Source organism: Chaetodon auriga, chromosome 8 (assembly GCF_051107435.1).
Source record: "Chaetodon auriga isolate fChaAug3 chromosome 8, fChaAug3.hap1, whole genome shotgun sequence".
NCBI classification, from domain to species: Eukaryota; Metazoa; Chordata; class Actinopteri; order Chaetodontiformes; family Chaetodontidae; genus Chaetodon; species Chaetodon auriga.
This window is the reverse complement of record NC_135081.1, coordinates 23,271,077-23,290,449: the sequence shown is the minus strand read 5'-3', so window position 1 is coordinate 23,290,449 and position 19,373 is coordinate 23,271,077. Positions and strand designations below refer to the sequence as shown.

Here is a 19,373-nt window from a genome sequence, read left to right as displayed (position 1 = left end):
TCCCCCTTCTCTCTCATTATAATGCCATATGAACAACAGCCAACTCAAGAAAACTGACAATTAACCGTCTTTAGTTTCATATTAGAGAATCACTGAAAATATTTTGAGCATTTTAGCAAAAGTTGAAATGGTTGTTCAGACTGTTTACATATAGAAAATATAGAGACAATCTAAACTTTTCTTTTTTAAAAAAATTAGATGCAAGTTGTTTCATCAGTACTAAATAATCCAATTTACTGTTCTGCTCTTACTGCAGGCTGCTTAGACGTCTCGGGTACCGTCTCCTGCTCAGTGTGGTTATAGAAGCTGCTGACGTTTCTAGTCAGACTTTGACGAGCTGTATAATTCACAATACAGGTTCAGCAAATGATGCATGCTTACTGTAAATTTAACAAGTATGACAACAGTTATTGGGCCTGGAGAAGGGGCGACACTGAATAACAATACGCCGTAGGGGAACACTGGAGCAGTCCTACAGCGCCATCTTCTGTTTGCATGTAGGTTTGGATTAAATGGGCCAATGAGGAGCGCCGATTCTCTTCATTCAAGAGGTTTTTTTAAAATATATCCACACCATAATCGCTGCGGGGTCGAAACAGTGACAAAAACAAAATGTAAATTTCCTTTTATTTCACATAGTATAGCATCACAATACACCAAATCAATCATCCATCACAGTTCTGATGTGCAAGTGTTTATTTTCAAGTGATAATGACTAGGTTGAGAAGATCTTGGGCCTGTTTCAGGAGGCAAGTTCACCGAGTTACCGGAGTGACTTTGACGAGTCGACGCCTTCAAATCTGGAACACTTGACGTTTGACTCAGCAAAGTGACCGAGATCACATGTTGATCCTGCTTCTTGACACAGGTTCCGGGTCTTTAGATGCAGCCAGAGTTCCCACATGTCACCCCTCATATAAAACAGAAAATGCAGGCATGTGTCATTGTAATGGCAAAAGTAATGAAATTTGGTCTTTTTCTTCTCCTCCTGTATCTGTTTAATTTTCTCAGTTAGTTTCATTTTCTCACCTCTGAATACATTGAGCAGTGTTATGGTTGAGAACAATACAAATTGACAACACACTGATGTATGCATGCTTGGAATGGGTCCATTTTGTTCTTGTGAATCCTGCTGAAGTGAGCCAAACTGCGTACAAACATGGGTTAATAATTTCTGGCAGGACTTAAACTGTAGGTGGAAAAACATGCAAATTTCAACCAGTTCAAATCATCATCACCCAAAATGTCTTGGACAGCCGTTATGGAGTCTTAACCCCTCCATCAATCCTGCAACTCAACCAGACTTAATCCATTTCTTTCTGAAATGGGAACAAATAGGGTTTAAACCATGACATATTTTCCTCATTTTATCGTCTCTGAATCATTGAATCATTGTGGCAGTGCTTTTGCAAAGACCATTTCCAAATTCCCAGGCAAACCCGTTTTACAACCCACCATAAAGTCAATCAAATGTTTGATTTTCAGTGGAGCACAGACAGAAAAGTTAATTTCACTGATTGAAAAGAGTTTATTATGCTAAGCTGCTGTTATTGAGAAGAAGGACATTTACGCTTAAGGTCCTTCAACAGTACAGACAAAGGGCCCAGTCTGGAATCTAATCAAAGCCTTTCACTGACACACACACGCACACACACACACTCACTCATACATATATACCTGCATACACTCACAAGACCACCTTCGATGGACAGCACAATCCCTTTTCAGTCTGCTAACAAAACCTTTTGGGCAGCATTCAGGTAGGGTGAGGTGAGCGGTGGTGAGAGAAAGCTTGCACTGCAGACAAGCTTTATCTACGTAAGGCCATCTCTGAACGTGTGTGGGTTAGGACGAGCAGTTCACGTCCACCATCTTTTTTTTTTTTTTTCCTTTTATTTTTTTTTTTTTTTAAATCAGCACAGAAGTGGTCGGGGTGGGGGTTCATCACGAGACAGATTCCTGAAAACTGACATCACAGTTTGTCCATAGCAAGAGGTCACAACAAGAGTTTGTTTCTCCTCCTCCTCCTCACATTGTTCATTAAGAGGGACCAGCAGCGAATTATCACAGCCTCTGACCGCTTTAGGAAATCCAAAGAAAGATCCTGAGCCTTTTCCTGTCCAGGTGCAGTTTTGCTCTCTTGACTTCCTCGCAGCCAACACGGTGCCTTGCATTCGCCTGAGACGAATGCCTGAATTTCCCTTCCGTCTTAGCTTGAGAAGCCTGACCCCGCTGTGCTCCAGTGCTGCCTCACACACTCTTGGCTCAAGCCATCTCTCAGTACTTTAGGTGCTGGGAGCAAGGGATTGTGATTTGCGCGGCGGAGAGCCTCAGTTTAGTAGTCTCTCCTCTGCAGGCTCCCCCATCTTTCCTCTCCTCCACCCTCTTTTTGCGTCTTTTTATTTTTTCATTTGGCGCCAGAGTCTAGACAGTGTTGCGCGGCGTGCCGTTCAGTGCGACGACCTTGGTGCAGGGCGAGCCCACCGCCTGGGAGCCCGCTGGACGCTGGGTGGAAACGCCCACCTCGAATACTTCATGGATGGCCTTCCGGAAACAGTGGAAGTTGTAGTCTATTAATCCTTAGGAGGCCACAAAGATACAACACATGATTAGATCTGTATTATAACTTCCTTTTTTACAAGATCTGCACAGAGAATCTGTCAATCAAAAGGCTGAATGTTCTTATGTTGTGGAAATGAAGTCAGCTTGGTTCAGCGCATAGATCAAAGGGCCACAGCTGTAAATAGGTCTATTACAAAAACACATATTTGGTAAAAACCGGAAAAAAAATGCACATTTAATGTATTTGGTGAATGTCAATACGTTCACTACTATTTGCAATGCATTGTAACAAAAGCTCAAAGTGATAAAAGAATGTCAAGGACTATGTTGTGTATTCAATGTACTTCACGACAACACATGACTTGTATAGGTGTCCTTGTTTTGATTTCATTCACTCGTGACAGAAAACCGACTCGAGGCCACATCGCCGTTAGCCAAATTAAGCCAAATGAGCTCCAGGGGATCACAGATTTCCCTGACAGCTTACCTTTGCGCTCAAAGCTTTCTTCTCGCAGGATGCAGACAAGGGCCAGGAACTTGGTGACCTCTTTCAGGTACAGCACAGTGGTGTTGTTGAGCTTGATGATGGCCATGGACTCCTTGTCGTAGGCACTGCCGCTGCCGTCCTCCCTCAGACTGTTTGTGGCACAACAAAACACCATAATTGTTCAGGGGGAAATGTGAAAAAAAAATAATTGCAGCATGTGGATGTGGATTAATTAAGCAGATACATGTATAATTAAGCTGTGCTTCAATGAAAGCGTCCACAGCCACAATACATAGATGAACTCCATATCTTTCAAGAAATCACATGCATGTAAATTTATACACAAAGTTGATTCAAAATCTAGTCCATAGATACAACTCAACAACAGGAAGAGCTGGAAACACAGCTGAAACCCGACTCTGATCTCTAATGTGCAAATAATGGAATAAACACACACTCACCCGTAGATGCAGGAGACGTCGATGACCACGTCGATCATATCACAGCACAGCTCGTAGGACTGCATGTCTACAGGAGAGCTGTCTGTGGCGATGTAGATCTTACTGACCACGTCGAACAGAAAGGCCTTCTCTATCCCTGAATTCTGTCAGATATTAGACAGAGAGGAAGAGACAGAGGAAGGAGGGGAATGTTAGGAAGGTATGATAGGCTAAAGAAACAGGGTATTACTGCCTGATGAGCTACAGGTGATACTAAGACAGCAGGACTGTCAGGATGACAAACGCTCTGAAAATCACTCTCTTGATTAATCGATTGCTCTACAAAATGTCAGAGAATAACAAAAACACATGTTCCTGAAGTTGACATAATGAAATCGCTTCATTTGTCCAGCCAAGAGTTCAAAACTCAAAGATACTCCGCGTCCAATCACAGAAGACTAAGGCTGCTTCTACGACACGCTTGATTTAGAGGCCTTACATATCATCTACAATGGCGCCGTTGTTGCTGCATTTGTTTACATCATGCAAATCTTTAAGTTTTATAGAGTGTAAATTCTCTGGTGCGCCCTCTAGTGGTGTCCTCCAGTAACATGCGTGATACATGGGCAAGCACGTGAACAACTGCGTTCACACTGCAGCTGCTTTACTGAGCATATGCGTGCTTAAAGACAGAGTACAACAATTTCTCAACTGATTTTCCAGAATGTTATCAATACACGTACTAAAAGCTGTGGGAGGGTTCCTATGAAACCAAGTGCTAAATGATGCTTTGACTTATCAAAGATGGTTAAGGGGCTCCATAAGAACGCTCACCCACCTTCTGCACATTTCTCCATGTGTACTGATAAATGGAAATACACTGAGAGGATTTTATGCACATTGCTCACCCCTGTCAGACAAAGAGCAGTCCCAGAGGGAAGCACTAGGCTTCACTTTGGCTCAGTTCGCTTCACAAAGCTTCAAAATACAGGGTTTTACTCTCTGTTTTAAATGCGACTTTAATCATGCAGTCACGACAGGACGTGTGCCAACAGATATTAAGTGTCACACCATTAACTGAGCTGAATCTTGTAAGATGTGTCTGAGGCAGAGTCTGACGGCACCGAGGTCAATGAAATGCTCTTTGAAGTATTTTTCTTCAATGAAAATAAAGTATAACATCTATATCAAGATGACTTCGTAGCATCTGGGAAATGGATTTTAAACGTATCACTGAGAATGTGTGCAGGTTGGAAATCCTGTCCAACCAAGAGCAGCCTTACAATCCTTGATTGTACGGGCATTGGAGGAACTGGTCACTATACAGTGGCATCTGGGCTGGCAGTGACTCACATCATGCACACTGTCACACATAAATCATGCTGGCCAATGACAAACTTACACAAAGGTTCACTGACAAAGTGTTGGCTGTTCTTTACTTACAGAAATGAAGATATTTAGGAGGTTCTCCAGAGTGGGAAGCTGAGGGATGAGCTTCTGCACCACTTTGCTGAAGGCCTCAAAGATGGAGTGGTCGTAAATACTCGTCAAGTAAAAGCTGAATGAGATAAAAAAAAAAAGGGAAGTGAGCAAGCAGTTACTCACAGCAAACACTTCACTTCCTCAAAACACACATGAGAGCAGGTAAAAATACAGATGGTCACGAGATCACATGACAAGCAGACACTGAATGGCAGAAAAGAGCTGTTAATTGAAGCATTTCAACCCGACTCAAACATAAAAACAGAGATAAAAACACGATGTTTGCAGAAGAGCTGCCTCATGACTGGCAAAACTGGGCACACACGACTTATGGACTTTGGCTGTTGAGGTATATAAATAAAAGGTCAGACCCTGAAGAAGCCAGCGGCTTCAGCCAAATGGAACTGTCTGCATACACTTGGCAGGAACTCAACTTTACAATGCATTACAGTGAAGAAAGCACCAGAGAGCCACGAGGCGGGGAGGGAGGGGGAAAAAACGCCTTCTCAGAGCCACTATATATCCAGGCCCGCTCCGGCTGTCTAACGGGAATAAACAACAATCTCACCCCACATAAAACACTGCGCAGCGTGTGCCAACGGAGGCCAAACATCAACGGTAAAGCTGCTGCAGAGCTGGCCGGGATCAGCCAGGACAGCTTGTTTAATGTTGTACACAACACATTTACCATTTCCACACACCGAGCCAAAGCTACAATTAATGATTATTTCGATTTTTTTGATTAGGGTTGCAATGAAATGTCATAAAGCTGCAAAAAAGAACCATCACAACTGTTCAGACTGATGTCATCCTGCTGGTTTTATCTGACCAACGAACCCCAGACCCCCAAAATATTGAATTTACTGTGACAGTCACTTTTAAGGAATGGAAGCATTGAATTTTTGGCATTTTAGACTGATAAAAAAAATAGATTATATCAATTATCAAAATTGTTATAGACCGATTTTGTTTCCATCAACCGATCTGTTATTCTTTCAGCTCTTCTATACTTCATTTATTGATGGCCTGATTAAGTCATTTGATGAACAGACATCAGCAGCAGGTAGCAGTAGGTCATCTTATTTTCACTGATCATCAGTTAAAAATATTGGTATTCAAATTACGAGGTAAAAAAACAAATAATTACCACAATCCTTGACCTGAAGAACGACTCAATTCATGACAGTAATGATAAAGAAAAAGTTAACCTTCCTGTGTGTTAACGAAGTCGTTAAAGTAATCATTGCAGTAAAATTGCTAATATTTTCCTCAGAAAACAACCTTCAATCAGTCTCCTACAGCAGTAACGTGTGATCTACAGCACGCTGACATTAAGGAACAGGAACCAAACAACATATTTGTGCTTCAGCCTTGTTTCTACATCTGAAGTATGTCAGACCTTTGGAGCTTCTGGTATCTGATGTGGCTGTTTCTTCATTAGTGGGTCAAAGAGGAATCTCACAGCGACACTAGAGCGCATGCAGGGCACAGGCTGCTGTACATCAACAACACTGCTGAAATCTCTGAGGCTGAACCACTGTGTCACACATGGAAAACTTCAAAATGTATTTCAATTACAGTATGGGCCTTCCAGTTTTGGCTATACTGAACCACGTACCTAATAGCTAATTTGTTACCATCACATGAGGTCAGATCCTGATAAAAAGTTACAGCTTCAGCTCAGGGATTAAATTATAACTCCTCAGGAGAAAAAAAATTGCAACACTGGTTGTGAATGCGGCCTTATTTTCACTTTCAAGTTTACCACAAATCTGACGCAGTGGGAGGTGTGACTGGCTGGACTCTATGTTAGCACCTACATGTATTAACACAGAGAGAATAAGAAAAGCTTTTAACTTAGTAACTACAGTTACAAATTACCCAACTACTTCCTTGTATGTGTAACAACTTTCTTTTTTCATTTCATAAAGTCAGTGGGAAGCCAGCACAAACCTTTACCAGCTTTATAGCATCTGTATCAGATGAGCGACGTTTATTATGAAAACCGGACAGAAAAGAATTCGAGCAGGGACAAACTGCTGGAGTATGCAGATAAAACATCACATAATCACATACAACCTCTGCTGAGTTATGAGAAGCTATGGACAAAACGCACAGTGTGTGTCAGAAGCCTCCATTTCAGGAAGTTTGATGGAGCCAGAAAATGTTCGACAGCTGACGTCACCCCACAGTCCTCCTTCTCATGTTTATTATAGATCAGAATTCAGCAGCATCATGCGGTGATGTGCCTGCATGGAGGTTACTCTGGAGTTCAGTCCCCTTCGAGGTCGGCAGCTTTACTTAAAGTGAGCTAAGTAAGCAGACTCAGAGTCTGTAAACAATGTTTTTGAGAGGATTTGAGGTTTCTGGTTTGCTGCTGAGCTCATTTCTGAGCTGTGTGTGTATTTTTGATCAAACTCAGTTAAATACCATGTGCGCTGTGCAGCTCTGATGGCCTGTTTTTCTCTTACGGATGTGTGAGGCAGCATCACAGCAATAAGCACTTAAGTCAGGTCGTTAATTTGATTTTGTGACAGTGACTGCGAGTCGTCGCTGTCCAAACAAAACCATGCTTCTTCATAAAAATTCTACTATAAACAAGTGATTTAAAACCCACTGGACAGTCTGAAAAGTCAATGATCACACAGCAATTTTTCTTAGCTCATGAAAAGATGAAATTTTGAAGATAAATCAGTGAAGTGGCACCGTGTTGATTCCAGGTTTCAAACTGTAGAGTAAATTCTTCTTCAGGTCTGTACAGATGTTGAAGTAAAAGAATAAAATGTCTGACAAAACGTACCTGAGATGCAGCTTTTCTAAGCTAGCGTCCGCCAGATCGTCATTGGCTCTCTGATGGATGTCCCTCTGGGTCTCGATCTTGTGATCGTCTGACAGGCCGTCCACTTTGTGGATGAACACCTCGAAGTTGATCTCTGGATTCACTCGGTAGGCTCGCGACACGGTGAGGTGAAGCCGGCCGAGGGCCTCCACGTAATCATCCTGAGAGGAAGGAGGTGACATGTTAATACAGACACACAATATGTCCATCTTTTCAGAGAGCGGATCACAAAACACAAATGCATTACGACAACGAAGTCTTCATCTTCATGTGCCCTACAGTCCACATCGATCATAACTGTCTTCTCTGACTATGTTCTCTGACGTTTATGCACACAATCACAGTATAACTGATCAGTGATATTTCTGCTATCCTGTCAGCAGGTTAAATCAATTAAGAACAAAAGAGCTGAGCTTCTGTGAACACTTAAAAATCTCTTTGAGATGAGATAAGTGAAAACTTCCTGTTCTGTTGGCAGATAATTGTTTGTTTTACATCATATGTGCCCCATTTTATTGCTTTCTCAGATGACTTTTGCATGATGAGTCTTGAAAAGGCCATATTAAGTATTTTTGGTAGATTTATGGTTATACACAAAAGACTAACTGCATTTGCACAAACTATGTAACAGCTGATTCCTGTCATTAAAATGAACAGGAAAATCAGGACGTGCTGCCTATTAAGAGTATTTGATTGACTAACAGGAAATGTACTCCTGCACCGTCCTCCAAAGCAGCACAACAAAAACAAGTCTGCTCAGATATCACTGTGACCAACTGCTGAAACAAATTGAATCTGATGCACCTCCTTGAGTACAAATAAACCCTGCAATCAGATCAGCCGTGGCTAACGTCGTCGCTGAGATTACTTCTTGAAAGCACTTAGGGTCATGTGGATAGCGCTGGCATAAAAGCCATGGCATGTAATTGGTCTTTTATCGTAGCTCCTCTGGCTGTTCATCACTGGGGGCTTCTAATGTCGCTCACAACAGTGAGCTCTACAAAGGTTTACTTCATGTGCAGGTGCAGTTTCATCGTGATAAAATGGAGAATATATGAGGAAATGGGTCTGAGTATTGTCACATTTTGGATTTCAGTCTGCATATTTGAAATATGACATGTTTGTTTTGTGTGTTGCTGTGAAACAACACACTCACTTCCTGTGTTTAAGACCATGTCAAATGAAACCCTCTTCTTCAGTTCTTCACCTGAGCATCGATGACAAATATCAAAGCCCCGGTTCCTCTGAAGATCATCTCGTAGTCGAAGGTGGGGTCGAAGAAGTCCACCTGACCTGGGAAGTCCCAAATCTGGAAGTTGACAAAGGAGCTGCTGGAGATGTCGTCCTTGTAGATCTTGTTGGTGCTCTCCAGAAACAAGGTCTCATTGGGAGACATCTTGTGGAACACCACCTGAAATCAGAGTTGTGTGAATGTTTAAGCTGAGTAAATTAAATAACAGTTCACAAGTTAGAGGAAACATCAACATGCTGCAATGCACGTTGGAAGCATACTACAGACCACTGCAATATCTTTATGAAATGCACTGATTACTGAACTTACATATTAACTAGATATTTTTGATTTTTGTTTTCAAAAATTTGTCACTGAGATTTATTTCCAAACGTATTTGGCATCTACCTCCAGCCACACAGCAGCAATCTGACGCTCGAGGCGCTCACAGCCAAGAGGCTCATTTTTATGTACTTGAAATCCTCCTCGCTGCCAAGTTTTTAAAGAGGAATGGATTTAATGGATTTCATCATAAAGACAAAATTCAGTCAGTTTATGAGATCTAATTTCCTGTCAACCCCAAGAGTGAGTGACAGACCTGAACAGATACCGTGGAGTACCTGTAGTGTAAATCCCCTTGTCTTTTGCTTGGTGTCAATGTTTGTTAAATGACAGACTGCAAAGATTTTGTTCCACATTCTTTCATCTTGTTTGCCCATAAAAGTATGACAAATGATAGGCATTAACTAATAGAGCAGATGTATCGTTAGGGACCGTCTGTGATCCGCTGTATCTTGCAAAACTGCCTGTATTACATACTGTATATTGACTTCACGATGGAGATTATCCCAACAGCTCTGTATTCTGGCTTATGGTATAATTCAAGCTCAAACACATCAATTGGACGTCACATGCAGAGCGAGAGGGAAAAGGGCAAAACGCTGCAGACTCACTCATCTGACGCAACACGTCACTCGACATTCAGCATTTTTCAGCTGCGTGCTTTCAGACAGCGGACAGTAAGACTGCAGCTGTAAAGTGATGTGTTGTTCAGGTCAGTCTTGGTCCACTGAATGCAGCAACATGTAGAAAATAAGTTCAAGCAGGCGATGGTGGAGGACCTGGAGTGTTCTCTCCTCCGCTGCCCTTTTGAATCAGTGTTCGGCCCACTGAGGTCACAGGCCAATGAACCAGCGAAAAGCCAAATCACATGTTTTTCAGCAGATACTGGAGGCTTAAGGAGAGCATTAATCTGAGACCTGACGGTATGTGTGGATTATAGCGAAACGGTACAAGTACAAACTGCAGTTCTTTACTTTTGTTTCTTCAGGCAGCATCTGTAGGATCCCGGAGAGTCACGCTATATCGCTATATCCAGCCTGATTCTACTCCCCCCTTGAATTTTAACATAAATAATAAAATATCAGAGAAGGCACAACTGCACCTCATCTATTATTCAACCACAGTGCCAGTCTGAGAGCGGTGGAGTTGAAGAATATGATCGAGACGGCTAACCTTGCTGTAGGACTCATCTGGATCACGCGAAAGAAAAGGCATTCAAGTAGGAGGATTACCAGCTGGGCAAAGTGGACAACAGCTACAAGAGGCCCCAAAAAGCCCAAGTTAACTGACTGTCAGTTGGCTGGGGTTCTGATTAACTGCAAACGTGTTTGGGAATTTCCATCAGTGAAGCACAATATTATAATATAGTACTCACATGATGCATATTAAGTCCTAGTAATTCAAATTTCCAACACCAAACAAAATAGAAATACTATTACAGTACAAGTCAGGTCTTCCTTTGTTTCAGGGATGGACCGTCTCACCTGAAACAAAGACCACCTCCACTAACATCAGACAAACTGTGACAGCTTTAAGAAATAAATGGTGAAGGTATAGGCTAACAACAGAGGTACCATTTCCCACAGCAGAAGCCATAGCGGTGTGACTACAGCTGCAGCGATGAATCGATTGATTAGATGTCAAGTATTAAATGAATCAGCAATTATTTTGCTAATCGATAAATCCGTTTGGGTAATTTTTCAGGGAACGGTTTCGGCCTTCATCTACTGTAAACTGATCACAAGACAAGCTGCATCAGGATCTTGGCGGTTTTCCATCTCGGTTACAGAAGATTTTCTGGGGGAAACCCTGGGGGGGCTGCCTGTTCTGGACTGGCCAGTGAGGGGGTGGGGGGTCAAAAGGGGCCCTGGAGATTTCTGTCTCCCAAGACCCCCTCCCCTCGTTCATCCAGCCATGATTTAAACACAAAGGGAAGGAGCAGTTTGAGGAAGCTGCAGGTGCGGTGACCGGTGCACTGATTTAAAACAAAGTATTATGACTTGCAGAATGGAAGGCGTGGTCGGTGTGCTGTCATGTGAGAGCCACACATCAGACTTGCTCTGTGTCTCACAGCTGGGTGGGACAAGGACATATTTGACAAGTAGTTAGCCAAAGAGTCACGTGCTTTGTGTCCACATTTCAGTAAAGACGCAGCTAGCGTCTCTGTCCACCTGGTCAATGATTTACTGCTACAGCCACACTGACGTTAGCTAACACCGAAGGCTAACTACTTGTTAGCTCGTGTAGCTCGACGTGTTATCTGCTGGTTGATAGCTATCATCACTTACGACATGCTAAACTACCTCGCTAGCTATTTTGGCTAACGTCCCGTTTACTTGTGTGAGGCAGGGAAGGCGCCGCTCGCCTCGCCAAGGCTAACAGTTTAACATCTCTCCCTACCTTCTGTATCGATGATTTGCCACTTCTTCTCAAGCCCATGAGCAGGATTCTCGGTTTGCTGTCGGACGGCGCCGGGCTGCCCTCGATGTCGGCCTCCTCCTCACCATAACCGAAATCTTTGGGGAACGAGTCTGCAACCCCGTAGCTGTCAGGCAGCTGTTCCACCTCGTACTGAATCGACATTTTGACCTAACGACGGTCGCTTCCCCAGTTCCCCCCCTTAATAGTCGGTCACCACACCCGTGTTTGTGTCGGACAATCTGCACCACAAACTAACGTCACACAAAGGAAATAGTTTGTCAATAATGCCCAGGCGACTTGGAAACACCGAGCGTGATCCCACACATTTCCTTAGGATTTCCTCTCCCTTGAAAAAAACTCGCCCCGTGCTCCCACCCCTTGAATCTGATTCGCTGTATGAATTAAAATGTGACCATTGATTGGTCGAAACGCCTGTCATGTTACTGAGGTTTGTCGCTGTCACCTGACTAGTTCTCAGACTTGTTTTGTGACCTATCACCCGAATAAGAAGCAAATATACACTGCTCACGCAACGGTTTAAAGCTACTTGAGTTTCGTAACAATAATAGATATTTCTTGTGTTTTTATGTGCTGTAAATTCGAGAAAATTTGAAGAGGGCTGTTAAAAAACGAACCAAATAGATAGTGGGCAGTTCTGGTGTTCTGCGACACGACCAGCAGATGGCGGCAGAAATCCACAACAGTTAAGTGGAGGCTTTCATTGTCGGTCTAAAATGTCGGAATTAATCCCCGAAAAGAAACAAAAGTGTAATTCCCACGATATATGCTTTGCTGAAAGGGGCGTGTTGGGAGACAATTCATCGATGACTTAGAGCAGATCAATTCAAGAATTTTTAACGGACGTCCATGATATGCAAGCTTTAATTTCAACAAAACACGATAGCATGTCATTTGTTAAAATACTTCTGATGTAGAGCTGTGCATCCTGTATCCAGGGTCGTGCCCACGACTTTACGTTTAAAAAAAATAAAATAAAATAAATAAATAGGTCACGGGTCCAGCGCTCTCAGCAAAATAAACCAGCTAAACCAGCTAAGGACCTTGTATCTGGTCGTTGGTCATTGCTAATAAAAGTGGTTAAGTTTACGAGGAACACCTGAAGGCATCATCAAACCCCGAAGATCAGTTGCTTAAAGAACGCGATAAACGAAACTTAACTTTTCCGGCCCGGCAGTTTAGCTTGTTTTCAAAACTGGTTACGCGATAGCAGGCGGGACAAAACATAACCGATATAAGAAGAAAGTCAACTTTATAGCCATCGTCATTATGGCACATTATAGAGTAAGTGTGTTTGCTAACGCTTTATGTTACACTAATGCTCTGTAGAAACTGCTTCTTGTCTAGCAGCTGTTAGCTAGCTGAGCTAATGTTAGCAGCCCTTCAAGTTACAAGGTGTTCATTAGCGAGTAGACTGTCCACCTGTGACAGCTCATGTGTTCGTTTTCAGTGATTATCTGTCGTAAATGTAGTTGGGAACAAATGAGATAATGTCAGCAAACCCAACTATAAACTGCTTTTTGACCAGCATTTTCTGCTGCTGGCTATGAATGTCCCTTGAATGATGGAATAGATGAATGGGATATCGTAGTGGACCGCACCTGACAATTGACTTTCAGTTTTGTAATCATCTGGTTATAAAATGTCTGATTTTTCCTCCTTCAGGCTGCAGACTCTAAAAGGGAACAGTTTCGGAGGTACTTGGAGAAAACTGGTGTTGTTGACAGTCTGACCAGTGGTATGGCACTTTTTATCTGTAGAGGTCTTTTCTCTCTGGGCTTGGACACTGTTCACAAACTCCGTTTTGTCATGAAAAGTCAAATGAAGCAAACCAGGAGATCTGAAAACAAAGTTACATCTCAGATTTGCTGTTTGTTCAAATGATCAACACAGATCCTGACAGGACTGACATGTGCCAAGTATTGAATTGTGTTGTGATTAGAGAACACCAAATGATCATCTAAAGCATGCTTTGAACCAAATTCACTGTCAAACTTCAAGAACTTTAATGTTATTGAACTTTACCCAAAACAACAGAAGTAAACAAGACATTTGTTGCAAATGGTCTGTTTCTGTATCAGATTTGGTCAGAATCCAAAAAGTATTGACGTTTGATTCCCAGCCCTACCGGTAGTTGCTTCACACCTCGTGCATTTTATTTAACTCATCTATTTTTCCCTTTTGGGTTTCAGTTCTAGTGGCTTTGTACGAACAACAAGAGAGGCCCAGCAATGCTCTGGAGTATCCTTCAATGCACACAACCAGACTCTGCCCATCCGCTGAGTGGATGCAGATATGGTTGGTTTCATTGATCAGCTGATTAAGGAGGCCACTGCTTGTTAGATCCTTTAACCAGATCTCTCCAGATTTGTCAAGGAGTGTCTCGGTGCCGCTGACCTGACTTCAGCAAACACCGAGGCTCTGCAACAGGAGGTGACTGATTTGAGGCAGAAGTGTGCACGCCTGGCAGAAGAAAATAAAGACCTCAAAACTAGGGTAAGGGTTTGCCTGTTGTTACTGTGAATGCTGAATTATAAGCACGGGCCCCACAAGGGAGCGCTGTCTCTCCAGTTCTATTCGCGCTTCATACAAACAAATGCAGAAGTAACTCATCTGATGTTTTCAATGCTAGATTTGCAGATAACACAGCGATTGTAGGTTTGATTGCTAGAGATGAAGTGTGTTAAAAGGATGTGTTTTCTTCAGCTAAAACTAAGGAAATCATTTTTGAGTATGATGACATGTCGAGGAGTAGCTCCCAACAATGACTGTATTGAAACACAGGTGTCATTTACAGGAGGGGTTACATGCTCAGAGACCCCTCATACCTTCCAGTGTAGGTCTGCCACACACTGTAGAGCATTATGGTGTTTGATGTCTGTTTTTAACTGAATTTTGACTGACGCAGACGTACTTTCTTCTCCATCTCTTTAGCTGCAGCATTATGAACCAGAGAATGGAGCCACAGCAGATTAGAGCGCAGCAGAGCTTTGGTTGGAGATTTTTTTTTTATTATGTGAGTTTAAAGACAACACTCTTAAGTGAATGGCAAGAATTTTTATATGGCTGTGATTGTATTTTTTTTTCTACTTTTCTTTCTTAGAAACTAATTTATTCTGTACATGGATGTATATAAGTTTTCTCTCCTGTTCATTCAGTCTTCAGTGTATTACCGAAGAGAGTGCTTAAGTTAAGATGTGGGACTGTTGTTTGAGGTGTCTGTGTGAGAATATAGCGAATGTCTGATTATACTGCAGATAATTTAATTTTTCTGGCATAGTTATAAACACACAGACTCTGCTCTGATCCACATGTCAGTGTGTGATGACCACCAAAGGTCTGGTGTGAGAAAATGTGTTCAAAAAGCTTAAAAAATGTAATTTGCAGGTAAAATAAAGCACAGCCTTCTTGTAATTAAGATATTGTTGTATCTGTGAACTAATTTCTAAACAACAGTGTATCAATCAAGCCTTTTATTGGAATATCAGAGGACTTCCATCCTGTGGTGACTGCAGTCAGATGCAGCTGCGTACGGCAATATTGCAAAGGTCTGTCACTACTCGACGTTCTACACTTACCCTGATGTAAAATGAACAAAGTCCCATTAGGAAAGAAACCAGATGCAACACTAATACAGAGACGAATGAAGACTTTGGGGACAAGAGCACCAATCAGATTTAATGAATAACTTTCAGCTGTTTCATCAGTGACAGAGTCAAAACTATCAAACACAACAGTAATCACACAGTATTGTTGCTGGTGAGGATGGTGCTGCTGTGTTAGCTGCTTATTGATATGCTCAGGGGTGTTTCATACCCAAGACTTACTGATGATGCTGAGACAGGAGTTTTGTCATTGAGGATTAAAATAGAACTAATATTACATTTCCTTACATCTGTACAGGTCATGTTATCTCTTCTCCATTTGAGAGGAGACCAAGCCCCCCCTGCTAATGCCCTAAAACAGAGAGATGTAATGAAACTGCAAACCATAAACAAAATAATCTTTCCTTGAAAACTATCTGGCCATTCTTATTGTGTTCTTTTAATGAAACAAATGTACACATAGCCATGGGACAGACAGTTTGCAAAGACCTGTCGTCAAATCTTAACAAGTGTAGCTGGAATGCCAGAATGTTTCTCTTTATAGTGTAAAAATAATGGGCTTTTTTACTGTTTATCAGTCACATAGCGATAAAAAACACCATGTGACAGCTCTACTATACTTGGCCCAGTGCAGGCTGACCGAGATGTCCAGTATGATGCAGCTGTTAGTTCAAACTGTGGTTAAAAAAGAAGAAAGAAATCATGCTAATTTGGTAGCAAAACATGCAAGTAGTCACAATAGAAAACAAAAATAGCTTGAAAAACAATACAAAACATACAGTATCATTATATCAGTATTATACATATCATTATTAGAAGTGTCAGTTGCATTAGCAGAAACTGCAGTGAGTTGTTAAAAAATGCCACATTGTTCAGAGTGACATGTCAAGCCAAAAAGCCCAAACAGACCAATCAAAAACACTAGCTGACTCTCACCAGTTTGAAGGCAGCTTAGACAGCCGTTAAGTCCACGAGTGAAATGTACAAATGACACCTGTGACACACATGGCTGTGAGCCAGTAATGCAAATAAGGAAACAGTTTTCATTTGAAGTTTAGATTTGCAGGTCCGGCGCTCGTTTGCTGCTTGTATTACTTGCCAATGATGTTTTGCAGTTGGAGGACGGCGGTCTGGGGTTGTACCTGGATCCTGAGCTGGAGTCATCCAGTGACTCTGGGGTGGAGGGCCGGCTTTGATGTTTGGCATCTGATTTCGACTGTGTGTGAGAGCAGGGAGGTCTGCTCCCGGCTTTTGCACCCCCATAGGAATCTGTGTCAGAGCTTTTACCCTCCAACACTGTGGAGCATTTGAAAGAGCCATGAGCCCTCCATGGCCTCTTCGATGCACTAACTGGCAGCGTGGGGAAGGAGGACGTGTGAGCTGCTTTCTGTGGGCATTTTGGAGAATCTGGGCTCCCTCTTTCACTGCTGTCATCCTCTTTACTCTGCAGGGGGAGATGCAAAAAGTCCTCAGCCTGCTGCTTTGAATTAATCAGGGAGTCGCAGCACGGCGAGCAGGGCTCGTTGGTAGTCGAGGTGCAATTATAATCTGGGGGGCTTTGAGCGGAGCATCTGGAATCATCCAAATCCTGCTGAGTGGCCAGCTCGCCCTGAAGAGGTAGAAAAGTTGAAGGTTTGATAAGGCTCGGGTACATAGTTGTGCCCTGCACCTTCTCCATCAGGAGGTTGTAGTCACTGGGTGCAGAGGCAATCGTTGCCTTCCGGGCTGCGCCGGTGCATATTTGCACGACAGATTCTTTTTTACACTTGTTGGCATAGTAGTCATCAAGTTCATCTCTCTCGTCTCTCAAGTGAGGATAGAAGTCCAAGATGCCCTTTTTGATCTTCTTGTAACCCAGATGCATGATCTCCAAGATGTTCAGGAAGAGGGAAATCGCAGCAATGCACTGCATGAACACCATGAAGACACTTTTCTCTGTTGGTCTGGAAACGTAACAGTCTACAGCATTGGGACAAGGATCCCGCTCACACCTGAAGAGCGGGTACAGGTGAAAGCCATAAAGGACGTACTGGCCCGTCATGAAGGCCACTTCAACAACAGAGCGAGTGACAACGTGAGCCACATATGTACGCAGCAGAGAGCCCCTCAGAGGAGCTTTGTTAAGCTTCCCCTGATCGAGCTGCTTCATTTCCCGCTCAATCCTCTTCCTGGCTTCTGCCAGCTCCACGTCGACCAGCTCCAGCTCCCTCCGCAGCAGAGCCTTCTTCTTCTGCCGCGCCTTCTCAAGCGCCCGCAGCCTGTAGAGAGCGTGGCCCATGTAAACCAGCGAAGGAGAAGACACAAAAATGACCTGCAGCACCCAGTAGCGGATGAGGGAGATCGGGAAAGCCAGGTCGTAGCACACGTTTCTGCATCCAGGCTGCTCTGTGTTGCATATGAAGTCAGCCTGCTCGTCGTTCCACACATCCTCAGCTGCCACCCCGAGGACCAGCATACGGAAGATGAACAGGATGGTGAGCCAGATCTTGCCTACCATAGTGGAATGGATGTGCACCTCCTCCAAAATCCCCCCAAGGAAGTTCCAGTCCCCCATCTTCACTCTGCCATTGTGACTGGTAGAAAGTCAGTGAAAGAGAGAAATAATTAGGGAAGAAAATCTGCTGAAACAGTTTAAAATCGGTGTCTACATAGATAATAGTACAATGAAGATATAGTAACAAGGGGTAAAATACACCTTTGAGGAAATAAGTTGAATCTTAAGACAGACAGCGAAGACGTGACAACATAAACAAACGTTTAGATTAAATAAACGTGGTATGAAAGAACAAAATTTGTCATAAACCACCAAAAAACACCAAAAAAGTAAAAATAAAATGTAGATTTCCCGGTAACGATGGAAGTATCAAAAAATGACAATACCTGTCAAGTGGAAAAATGAAAACTTAACTAGCAGAAAACTTGTGCAGTGAAAGTGCACAGTGTCACATGTTTGCAAAAAAGATGCCTTAAAAGCATACAGAGAGGACTCAAACATCCAGTGATGTGGTCCGTTGGTCAGCTATCCAGCTCTTTGTCTGAATATAACCATTCCCCTCAGCGGTGTCATTATATAAACCGTGGCAGAGCTCGGTGCCGTTTCCATTTACCTTGCAGCATGGACAGACTGCCGGTGGTGACTTAAATCTCCTCGGGTCATGCAGCCCTGACACAGTCACCAAAAAGTTTTAAAAAATCGTTGGCGCCCTCCGCATGAGTCCCTGCACATCACCTAAACTTCAGTGACCCGCCTCTACTTCAGTGGTGCCAGGAACAAAGTGGGAACAACTGAGCTGCTGAGGGAAGGTTGCCAGCAGAGAAAGTCAATACCAACAGCTTCAGCAATGCATTTAGATCATGGCCTCACAGTGATCGGGTTGTGACCAGTTGTAACACAGATGCTGACATTAATCTTTGCAGGTCAGGACGTTTTTAAGAATATTTGCCTCAATATAACATCATTCAGAGCTTTCCAGACAGAGACGCTGCATGCATTCAACAGCAGGGATGGTAACTCGCTGAACAGATTTTCTGTGATTCCTGTGGGTGTGTATGTTAGGTGTGGGTGTAAACAGCCACGCTGGTTCCGAATAGATGCTTTGCAAGTCCAGACTCCATGTTTAGGCTGTGTTAGTACCCAGTTGTTTGAGTGTATTTGCTCCATATGTACAGAGGAGGAAAAAGCCACTGTGGTTGGAATCCCCACATTATCAATAGCGGTCAGTTCTCCACACAGGCCTCGTACGATCAATAGTTTTCTACTATAGTGAAGCAGTCAATGAGTCAACATGTCCGATTTCATACTCTGCTGCTCCTCTCTGGATGTAATTAAGTCCTCATGCACTCGACACGTTATTTTATCCCATTTACAAGAAATCTATCACGATGGATTAGTGTGTTTGCCAGCTGTTGTTCTACACAACGTCCCATTCTAAATACCTTTAAATGC

General features: G+C 42.9%; 3 protein-coding genes across 3 annotated transcripts; 1 reads left to right on the top strand and 2 right to left on the bottom strand.

Annotated features, from left to right (window-relative positions):
• Positions 1-610: 610 nt before the first annotated feature.
• rragca (Ras-related GTP binding Ca) lies at positions 611-12,171 on the bottom strand. Its single transcript, XM_076738105.1, has 7 exons — positions 11,784-12,171; positions 9,018-9,221; positions 7,772-7,971; positions 4,933-5,047; positions 3,511-3,653; positions 3,050-3,198; positions 611-2,579 (listed from the first exon to the last, which is right to left on the bottom strand). The coding sequence occupies exons 1-7, from the start codon at positions 11,964-11,966 to the stop codon at positions 2,425-2,427; spliced, it is 1,149 nt and encodes a 382-aa protein (XP_076594220.1). The 5' UTR covers positions 11,967-12,171; the 3' UTR covers positions 611-2,424.
• A 778-nt stretch (positions 12,172-12,949) lies between these two features.
• On the top strand, positions 12,950-15,239 carry LOC143324884 (c-Myc-binding protein-like). Its single transcript, XM_076737680.1, has 5 exons — positions 12,950-13,106; positions 13,488-13,560; positions 14,015-14,063; positions 14,189-14,318; positions 14,757-15,239. Exons 1-5 carry the CDS (start codon positions 13,092-13,094, stop codon positions 14,796-14,798), a joined length of 309 nt encoding a protein of 102 aa, XP_076593795.1. The 5' UTR covers positions 12,950-13,091; the 3' UTR covers positions 14,799-15,239.
• Positions 15,240-16,481: 1,242 nt separating this feature from the next.
• gja9a (gap junction protein alpha 9a) lies at positions 16,482-17,996 on the bottom strand. The gene has a single exon (XM_076737230.1). It carries the CDS (start codon positions 17,979-17,981, stop codon positions 16,482-16,484), a length of 1,500 nt encoding a protein of 499 aa, XP_076593345.1. The 5' UTR covers positions 17,982-17,996.
• Between the last annotated feature and the right edge of the window lie 1,377 nt (positions 17,997-19,373).